The sequence below is a fragment of the Pelodiscus sinensis genome, chromosome 24 (assembly GCF_049634645.1).
Source record: "Pelodiscus sinensis isolate JC-2024 chromosome 24, ASM4963464v1, whole genome shotgun sequence".
Taxonomy (NCBI): Eukaryota; Metazoa; Chordata; order Testudines; family Trionychidae; genus Pelodiscus; species Pelodiscus sinensis.
This window is the reverse complement of record NC_134734.1, coordinates 9,357,768-9,368,373: the sequence shown is the minus strand read 5'-3', so window position 1 is coordinate 9,368,373 and position 10,606 is coordinate 9,357,768. Positions and strand designations below refer to the sequence as shown.

The following is a 10,606-nucleotide window of genomic DNA, read 5'->3' as shown; positions in this document are numbered from 1 at the left end:
CCTGGCTCCCACCCGCCCTGCTCTAACCACCAGCCCCCACTCCTCTCCTGGAGCTGGTGACGGAACCCAAGAGTCCAGAATCCCAGCCTACCCATCCCCCACTCTGGCTATAACCCACTCCACCCCATTCCCTTCCTAAAGACAGGATTCCTGGGGTCTCTCTTCATCTCTGGGACAGAAGTGAAGGCTGGTGCATTAGACCCAGTCAAGACTCCTGGGCCCTGCCCCCAATTTCACCGTTTGACCCATGCACACACTCCTGGGGCAGCCCAACCTCCTAAGGCAGTGATGTCCCTCAGCCTTGTTTGAGTCACCTGGCTACAGCCACCCAGCTGATCCAGCTGTGAGCCATACACAGAATACCTACCTACAGCACTCCTGGCGCAGAGGGGCAGAAATGAACCATAGCTATTGGGGGCAGCCCCCCAGTTCTTCTTGACAGGCAATAACAGGAGCTTGGAAGAACTCAGGAATATTGAGGTGGCCCCTTTGCTGTCACAGTAATTTCTCCTCTTAAGACTTGGGTGTAACTGTTCTCATGGGGAGGGGGGTTCGGCAGGGAGGTCACAAGGAGGCAGTGTAAGGTGTGTGACATGCGGGACCAGTTGTGAGTCGGGCTAGTTGTGCCCCAGCCAGCAGGGGGGCAGTAAATACACACACAGACCAGGGCTCATCCCCTCTAGCAGGGGGCAGCAACTAACCTCTACCTTCCTGTGCACTCTCTTTGGGATGGGCCTGGGGGACATCAGGGGGCGCTCTCTCCTGGTAGGCAGGGCTGGCTGAGGGCAACACTAGGGGGTGCGGTGGGGCAGGGTGGGAAGGGGTGAGAAGCTGGGGGGGGGGGGGCTACTGAGATAGGGGAGGGGAGTTTCCTGTGTCTTCTCTGTGTATTTTGTACAAGAAACTGACACTTTGTAACTCTCTGTATAGCTGTGACATCCCCCTCCCCCGCAGGCCACATCCTGCCCCCAACCAGCTACACTTGATGGGGCAGGGGAACATGGGCCCCTTTTATCCCCCTCTTTCTGTGTCCATATCCCCCGGGTCTCCTCCCTCTTTCCCCAGCTCCCTTCACCCTCCCTAGTCCCTCTTATTGCCCCTCCCCCTCCATTCCCAACTCCTACTCCCTCTCCTCTCTTTGCCTGTCCCTCCTGTTACTGCCCCTCAAGGCCCCTCCCCCCATTCCCTATTTTCCTCCCCTCGCTCCCTTTTATAGCCCCTGCTTTTCCTTCCAGCCCCTCTCTGCCCCACACCCTGTCCCTGCACTGATAGCAATAAGGGCCCGCTCTGCACCCTCAGGTCCCTGCATGAGTCAGCCCCTTCCTGTTGCAATAACTGCCCCAATCTGTCCCCTCCCCCACTTTGTGCAAAGGGGCTGGGGCTCCCCAGACCTGCACAAGCAAGAGAATAAATCACATTTCTATGAATCTACCCGGCTCCATGTGGCTCTGTGGGACTGTGAGCCAGGATCCAGCTCCGGGATTTATGTATCTCTGAAGGGGGGAGGGGCTGTATGGGATGCTGAGCCAGGATCCAGCTCTGTATTTCTACCTGTGTCTTAAGTGGGATGGGGCTGCTTGGGACTCTGAGCTGGGATCCATTGCTGTGGGGGCTGTGCTGACTCCTGTATGGTGCCTGGAATGTACCCCAGTTCCCTGCCCAAGGGGGAGCAAGTTACCTTCCAGCTCTGATCTAGGAGGCTACTGTGTCTAGCTGCAGGGTTATCCATCTCTGGGCCAAGTGGTTGCCGCTTAACTCCATTCTAAGTCACACCTGGATTCAGTTCCAGGCCTTCCAGTTGGCCAGCAAGGAAGACTGGAACCAGCCAGGGTTTTCCTCATCCCCAAGGGAGACTCCAGGCCACAGGGAAATCCAGTTCCAGGCTTCACCTGTCTACTCATCTGCCATCACCCTCTGTCCCCCATTCTCCTGACCCCAACCGCTTTACCCATCTTCCATGCATTGCTTCCTCTACCTATCTCCTCTCCATCTTTCTCTCTCTGCACATACCCCTATCTGTCTGTCTGTCTATCCCCACACACACCATCTAATCTTATCTATCTATCTATCTATCTATCTATCTATCTATCTATCTATCTATCTATCTATCTATCTATCTATGTGGCCAAGGATCCATCCAGCCAGTGTCCTGGCTGCCGACAGTGGCCTATGCCAGGTGCCCCAGCGGGAGTGAACAGAGCAGAGAACCATCCAGTAATCCAGCCCCTGTCACCCATTCCCAGCTCCTGGCAAACAGAGGCTGGGCCCCCATCCCTGCCCAGCCTGGCTAATAACCACTGAGCAACCTATCCGCATGGACCAGCTGGGCTCTCTGCCCAGCTAAAATCTATGCCCCTCCCCCAGGCTGTGTGTCCGAATGTCCCTGGGGCTCCTTTCCCTCCCCCTGTGAGTTCTGGGTCCCAAAGGGTTAAAGATCTACCCCTAGTCCAGAACAGGTGGTGCCTGCAGTCTGGTGGCCCTCTGGCTTATCCCCACTGTGGGTAAGTGCAGGATGTCCCTTGCCCAGGCCCCAGCAAGAATCAGGGGGCACCTGGCTCAGCTACAGAGCAGGAAACGGGTCCAGAGAGAGATCAGGTTGAGCCATGGGCTATGGGGTGAGGTACAGGGACATGGATTAGAGGTAGGAGTGGAGGTGGTTGGGGTGTGGGATGGATAGATGGTGTGGATACATAGAGGACATGGATGGATGGATGGATGGGGGGTTTGTGGGGGAAGATGATGTGTGGGGAATGAATGGATAGAGAGGTTGTCTGGGAATGGATGGATGGATGACTTGCATCACAGAACTGGGGAGGGGGATGGATGATGGCTGTGGATGGAGAAATAGGTGGATGGATGGAAGTGGGGGTTGGATGGATGGACAGAGATGGGGGTTGGATGGGTAGAGAGGTGGATGGATGGATGGAGGCAGGTAGGGGTTGGTTGGATGGATGGATGGACAGAGATGGGGTTTGGATGGGTGGAGGTGGGGATTGGTTGGCTGGATGGCTATGGATGGATAGGTGCAGAGATGGGTGGATGGAGAGGTGGGGGCTGGCTGGCTGGCTATGGTTGGCTGGGTGCAGAGATGGGTGAATGGGGAGGAAGGGGGTTGGGGAGTGCTGGGTTCTCTCTTCAGCTCTGGGAGGGGAGGTTGGTGGGTGACAGCAGGGGGAGGGCCCAGCAGCCTGGCTCCCATCCCTCATGTTCTCACCTCTAGCTCACATCCTCTTCTTCAGAGCTGGGACCCTCGTGACCCCAAACCCTTCAGATTTACCTTGGGTTGTGTAGATCAGCAGATCATCACCTCAATAATGTGGTCCAAGACCACCCCGAGTTGATGGGTTTCCCAGGCTGTCAAATCTCCCCCACCTAGCCCGGCTTGACCCCAGGCATGGTAGCATACCCCCTCCTCCCATGGCAGCATGTCTGCTGGGGGTGGCCAATGTACCCTGTCCAGGGCAGGTGGTGCTAGGGGCTGGAAATGGGGCTGACTAATTCTCAGGCCCCTGGAGAGAAGGAGAAGTGGACACAGCTCAGAGGGAAGGTGAATTTGTGTGTCACACATGCCTGTCTCCCCCACCAGAGCCACATAGTGCTGACAGGCCAAACCCCCCTTCCAGGTGGAACAGAACTGAGAAACCAGGACAGATACCCAAATTGAGAGTCCTGGGTTCTCTCCCTGGCTTTGGGAGGGAAGTAGAGGCTGGTGGGTTAGAGTGGGGGAGCATCAAGGGGCTGGGAGTCCTAGCTCCCAATGCCCCCTGCTTCCCCAGAGACTATCTCCCCCTCTCTGACTACTTGTCCTCTCTCTGAGACCTCTCCCAGCCCCCTGGAACCTCTCCCCCTCCCTACGGTCACCTCCATTCCCTGCAAATTATGGAGACAATCCCCTCCTCCAAGCATTTAATTGCCTACCTCCCAATCCACCAGCTGGACTCCCAATCCATCTGTTCCCTACCACCCATTCCTCTAAAATTTGTTGTGGGCTGCCAGTCTCCACAGAGTGTCTTCTTCAAAGCGGAAGAGGTTCCAGCCCTCCTTGGCTGTCAGGTTCTCGCTGCCACAACAGGTCAGGAAGCGATTTTCGTTTTCCTTCCACCTGGCTACATGCATGCGGATCTGGCTGCAGCCCTTCTTCAGGGCCACCTGCAGGAGGCAGCAAAGAGAGAAGTGTTAGAGCTACTGCTCTGGGGGGAATCTCTGCTACTGGGAGTGGTGCAGGACGTAGGACACACAGGGGAGTTGAAGAAGGGGCTAGATCCACTGCGGTGGGGAGAATCTCTGCTACTGAGGCAGTGTGGGATATAGGTCAAGTGGAAGTGCAGCTGTTTAGATCAGCTGCTGTGAGGAGAATCTTTGCTACTTGGGACAGTGCAGGGCCAAGGGAAGCTGAGGAAGGGGCTAGATCCACTGCTGTGGAGAGAATCTTTGCTACTGGGGCAGCATGGGGGTAGAGGCACATGAGGGAGCAGAGAGGGGTCAGAGCCGCTGTGAGGTTATCTCTGTTAGTAGAGGGCAATGCAGACCATAGGACACATGGGCTATGTCTACACTACAACACTATTTGGGGATACCAGAGTATCCTGAAGTAGCTATCCCACTTCTTCACAGATAGAACAGGCTTGCTATTCCGACAGCCCTGTAAACCTCATTCCACAAGGAGTAAGGGACCTTTTGGAATAGCGGGTTATTTTGAAATTTGGCGCTGTGTAGAGAGCACCAACGTACGAAATAAGCTATTTCGAAATAAGATCAAAATCAGCTATGCAATTTGTGTAGCTCAGATTGCGCATCCTATTTTGCACGTAGGTGCAATGTAAACACACTCATGGAGGAGTATACAGGGAGTAGTTAGATCTGTTATTGTGGTTAGGAATCTCTGCTACCAGAGGCTGGGGCATGGGACACATGGAGGAGCAGGGGCAGGGGGATAGATTTGCTGCTGTTTACAACCGGGACCAGTGTGGGATATAGGACACCCAGGGGAGCAGAGAGAGAGGTTAGAGTGGCTACTAAGGGAGGAATATGCTACTGGGGGCAGTGAAGAGTAAAGGACACATGGAAGAGCAAAGAAAGAGGTTAGACTGCTGTTGCAAGAGAGAATCTCCATTACTGGAGGGCCATGCGGGTTATAGGACACACAGGGAGAGGGTCTGAAAAGGCAGGGGTTGGAGGGCTGGGCTTTCTCTGCCCACTCAACCAAAACCCAGCTAGTCACTGTGATGAAGTGCTGAGTCCTCAGCTGACCTGGCCTGGGACTGATCAGATGGGGATGGGAGCTGATGACCTCAGCTAAGGGGTTTGCCCTGTAGTGCAGATTTGGGGGGGCTCACAGTGGGGTGGGGGGTAGAGATAAGAAGTCCCCTATCCACTGTCATGACCAAAACTCACTTCTGCAGTCTTCTTCATCAGCTGCTTCCCAATCTGCTGACCTAGGGGAACAACAGAGCTAAGCCAGGACTCCTGGGTTCTCTCCCAGCTCTGGGAGGGGAGTGGGATCTGGTGGTTAGAGCAGGGGGACTGGGAGCCAGGTCTCCTGGGTCCCCCGCCTCGGGCAGGACCCAGCCATACCTCTGAACTCAGGCCGGACATACAGGTTGTCTATGTAGACGTTCCTGCCCTTCCAGGTGCTGTAAGTGTAGGTGGACAGAACATAACCCACGATGCTGTCACCTACCGGGAGAACAGTGGAGCTGTGGGCTGGGGCAGGAGCCATGGGACTCTGGGCCTGTGGCAGCCCTGGCAGGAAGAACTGGTGGGGTCTCCACAGACTGATCCACCTCTAGCAGCAGCAACTGGTAGTTGTATGGGGCCCATGACACACAGTGGGGTTAATCGGCATCCTAGCCAGGGTGGGGAAGAGATGCAAACCCTCAGCAGGGGGCAGTGTTTACACATACACACATCCTAGCAGGGGGCCATGTTACACCCCCACTCCCTTCCCCACACCACACACACCAGCAGTGGGCAGTGTTGTACACACACACTTACCCTTCTTGCTATTCTGCCCAGAGGGCAGCTCCGCCACATAACAGTCATACATCGGTTGGGCCCCGAATCTGTCCTCTCTGAGTGCTGGGCCAGGGAAGGAGACACACACATCAGACCCTGTCATCTATCCCAGGGCTTGGGAAAGGGGGCAAGGGGTGTGCAGGGCCGGGGATCTCTGCCAACCACCCTCATTGTGAGGAACCCCAAGTCCCCATACATCTTGCTCTGCTAAGACCTCCCCCCCTGCTCCTCTGCTAGGGCCCCTCTAGCCCTCTCTGCCAGTCTCTCTCCCAGTCTCTCTCCCAACAGGCTCTTACCTTCCAGGGTGACTTTCAAATGGGCTGGGGGGACTTTGTAATCGATGGCAATCACCTGCAACAGACAGCACCTCACTGAGAAACCCAGAGCTGCCGCTGACCCCTGCACCCCAGCACTCCCTCCCCACCATGGCCAGTCCCCTGAAAACCCCTCCCCCTCTCCCCACTTCTCTTTGCTTCTGCAAGATCAGAGGTATCCAGGCTCCAGACACCTGGGTTCTCTCTCCAGCACTGGGAGGGGAGCAGGATCTGAAGGAACGGGTCCTTCACACTTACAGCTAGACCCCAGAGGCGGGGATAAAAACAGTTGTCCCCAGTTTGCTTAGATGAGTTCAATGTTCAGTTGATGGAGCTGTGCTTTGCTGTGTCCTTTGGCTGCTGTGGTGTTACCAAGTACATCAATACTAAAGCTTCAGAGGGGTAGCCAAGTTAGTCTGTAACTTGAAAAACTTAAAAAAAACGAATAGTCTAGCAGCACCTTAAAGACTAACAAAACATGTAGATGGTATCACGAGCTTTTGTGGACACAGTCCACTTCTTCAGATGCACGGAGCATTAAAAGTCCGGTTCCAAAATAAATAGGGGAATTGGCAGGGGCAGAAAAGGAAGGGAGGAAATGGTGATTTAGAGTGTTCATGTTACATGAAGCTAATAGAGAAGGTGCACATTGTTCTTAAGTACCCATTGATTGGCTGGTTAAGTCATTAGGATGTGGAAGGGAGTGTGCCAGCCAGTGATGTCTTTATTCATACCTTTGTGATGGGTCCTAAACTTGTTAATGAAGTTAATACTAACCACAGGAATGGGGCTCACCAAGGCTTGCAATTGTTGTGGGACTAAAGACTCTGACCTAGTGCAAAGGAGGGAGACCCTGCCAGAGTGAAGAACCTCAGATGGACAAAGGCTCCAGGCTCAGAGCTCTGTGAACTCAAGAGGGGAGGGCAGGAGTCAGCAGGGTACAGGCCCTCCACCTGTTGGCTGTAAGACTGGCTCAGCCTGTTGCTCCCTTGTCTCTAGAGCAGAGCTAAAATAGGCTCCATAAGGAGGGTCTTGTTGTAAATTTACACCAGTGGTTGCTGACATTTCTTGTGGGGGACTGTGCTCTGTGCCGAGAGCTGAAATCACTTGTGTTAGCACTGGGGTTTGCCCAGAGCCAAATTCACCAGCAGCAATGGGTGGCTAGTAGGAGTGTTGGCCAGCACGGCAGTGCAACAAGCAGCCAGCAGTGCAGCAGTGGGGAGGTGAGACAAACAGCCAGCAGGACAGCAGTGGGGTGGTGTGACAAGCATCCAGCAGGGCAATGGTGGGGAGGTGCAACAAGCGGTGGGGAGGTGTGACAAGCAGCCAGCAGGACAGTGGTGGGGAGGCCCAACAAGCGGCCAGCAGGGCAGCGTTGGAGAGGTACAACAAGCAGTTGGGAGGTTTGACAAGTGGCCAGCAGGGCTGTGGTGGTGAAGCGTGACACATGGCTAGCACAGCAGCAGTGGGGAGCTGCAATAAGCATGGGGAGGTGTGACAAGCATCCAGCAGGACGGCAGTGGGGGAAGTGCAACAAGTAGTGGAGAGGTGTGACAAGCGTACAGCAGGGCGGCTGTGGGAAGGCGCAACAAGCAGCCAGAAGGACAGTGGTGGGGAGGCGCAACAAGCAGCCAGCAAGGCGGCAGTGGAGAGCAGTAAAGAGGTGGATGAAGAGTGACCAGTGAAGTAAGATGCCTCTTTTCCTCCTCCCACCTGGAACAGGAGCTGAGCTCTGGGTCTGCACCAGGCTCTCTAATCTTTTTCATCCACTTGTGGAATAAATGTTCTATGTGCACCAAAACATGTGCAGATGTGCACCACCAGGAGAAACACAAACCCAGCTGTAAGCGCTCGGCTAGGTGGCATTTGAATCTTTCCTGAGCAGCTGCCCAAGTGCTCAGCTTATAGGAAACACTGGTCTGCACTGACCAAGGGCAGTGAGTAAGAGGGTTGAAGAGTGGGGTTGGGCGTGTGACAGGCACATGTACAATCCTGGCCCGAGGAGGACACTGCCACACCTACTTGGGGTGGGACTGTTACTCACGGTTTATGTTTAGTAGCCCTGTTTGTGGTGTTTTGCCAAATCAAGGCCAAGTTACTTCCCTCCCTTTTATTAAAAGTTTCTTTTCTACACTCAGATTCTGCTTGCGAGTGGGGAAGCATCGCCCCTCTGAGGCACCCAGAGGTGGAGTGTGAATTCCCCAGGTTACTGGGTGGGGGTTCAAGCTGGTTCTGTGTTGGATGGATGGGGAGGAACCCCTAGATCAGGGGGTGGGTAATCTATGCCCACCCTGCTCCTTGGCCTCCCTCCCGCCCTGACTCCGCACCCCTCCCCCACTCTGCTCCTGCCCTCCCTACTGCCCAAACCGTGCACCCCATCCCACTCCTGCTCCCCCTCCCGCCCTGACCCCGCACCTTCTCCCCTACCTTGCTCCTGCCCTCCCTCCTGTTTTGACCCCTCCCCACTTCCCCACCCTGTTCCTGCCCTCCCTCCTGCCTGACACCACACCCTCACCCAACCCTGCATCCCTACTGTCAAGACCTTGCATCCCCAGCCCACCCCTGCACCCCCTTCCACCCAGATCTCACACACTCACCCCATTCCAGCCTTGGGGGTGAGCCCTGACCCTCAGCGCCCCCCACATACTTTGGGGCTGGAGCTTGAGGGGAGTGCCTTTTTTTCCTGCTTCCCAGTTGGGGGCCAAGTCAGTGGAGTTTGGGGGTTTTCTATTTCCCCACCCCGCCCTAGATATTGAACTTGGCCTTGGCTGCAGCAGGCTCCCCCTGCCAGAAGGGTTACTGTTAGAGCAGAGGGGGAGTGGGTTTGTTGCCAGGACTCCTGAGCTCTATCCCTAATCTGATCTCTCGCACACCGGGCAGTGTTTCAGGGCTGGGAACCACCCCTTACCTTGGTGAGCTGCAGAATGACCTTGCAGTCCTTCACCGTGCACGGCCGGATGATGCAGTTCATGATACCAGGGCTCTCCTCTGCCTTTTTCTCTTCCCAGCCCTGGGACTCCTGCTATCCCTTTAAGACCAACAGCCCAAGGGAGTGGGGCTGCACAAATAGAGGGAGGAGTTGTGTCCAACCCCAGAGCCACAAGTGGCTATGAATCAGTTCCTCCCAGCACCAGGAGGGGGCACCTGGCAGGGAGCAGTCATCCCACTTCTGCCCCCAAACAGTGGATCCAACCGCTCACACCAAGCTATGTCTAAATTACAGGCACTTGGGGCCTGAGAGTAGGTGACTCCGCACATAGGGCACTTGGAGGGTGGGTTTAGGTCTGCAGCCACAGCTGGGTTTTGATGGATGAAAGAGGGCCAGGCCTGGGGGGTTATGGAGAGTGAGGAAGGTGAGTGTGTGCAGACGGAAGGGAAGCCAGGACTCCTGGATTCTCTCCCCAGCTGCGGGATGGGAGCAGGGGCTGGTGGGTTAGAGCAAGAGGGGGCTGGAATTCAGCCACAAGAAAGAGAACCCAGGAGTCCTGCCTTCCCTTGCCTAGGAGCTGGAGTCTGCCATTAGTGTGTAAGGACCCAAATGGGGACCAAGGGTGAGTCTTGGGCAATCCAGAGCTCTCGAGCATCACAGGACATGTCAGTGCTGTACCTTGACCCCCTCCAATCCCCGCCACCCTACAGGCAAAGGCCCCACTGCAGTTAGGAGAGCAGCAGAGAAGTTCTACCTCCTGCTGAGCCAGCTAGTACCTGCCCTGGGGCCAGGTGGGGAGCAAGTGCCCCCTAGAGGGGACAGACTCAAGCCCAACCCCATTCCTTGCCTTTTTGAGCCAGCCAGATGCTGCCCAGAGGCCAGGTGAGAGCTGGCAGCCCCTAGCGGGGCCTCAGTGTCTGGCCAGTGGTTCTTTTCAATTTGGAGTCAGCAGATTCCAATGTAAAACTTGAGCTGATGATTAAAGGACCAAATCTTGGAGGCAAACCTGCAGGGAAGGTGTAGGGGGGTACAGAGACAATCCTCCAGCTGGCACCAGGACTCATAGCCTGACTACCAGACCCAATCATCTTCCCCCTCTCTGGCCCACCAGCCCCCACTCCCCATCTCACAGCTGGAGAGAGACCCCAGGGATGTGTCTAAACTACATGGCTCCTTTGATGGAGAAATGTAGATTAGGCTGATCGGCAGAGGGAAATGAAGCTGCGATTTAAATAATCGCTGCTTCATTTCCCTCTGCCGATCAGCCTAATCTACATTGCTTCATCCACGGAGCCATGTAGTTTAGAAACACCCCAGGAGTCCTGGGTCTCAGTAACACATGTCCCTC

General features: G+C 55.4%; 1 protein-coding gene across 1 annotated transcript; it reads right to left on the bottom strand.

Moving 5' to 3' along the window:
- Nucleotides 1-3,902: 3,902 nt before the first annotated feature.
- LOC102462144 (thialysine N-epsilon-acetyltransferase-like) lies at nucleotides 3,903-10,350 on the bottom strand. Its single transcript, XM_014577204.3, has 6 exons — nucleotides 9,238-10,350; nucleotides 6,312-6,366; nucleotides 5,995-6,078; nucleotides 5,575-5,676; nucleotides 5,395-5,435; nucleotides 3,903-4,149 (listed from the first exon to the last, which is right to left on the bottom strand). The coding sequence occupies exons 1-6, from the start codon at nucleotides 9,298-9,300 to the stop codon at nucleotides 3,973-3,975; spliced, it is 522 nt and encodes a 173-aa protein (XP_014432690.2). The 5' UTR covers nucleotides 9,301-10,350; the 3' UTR covers nucleotides 3,903-3,972.
- Nucleotides 10,351-10,606: the final 256 nt, after the last annotated feature.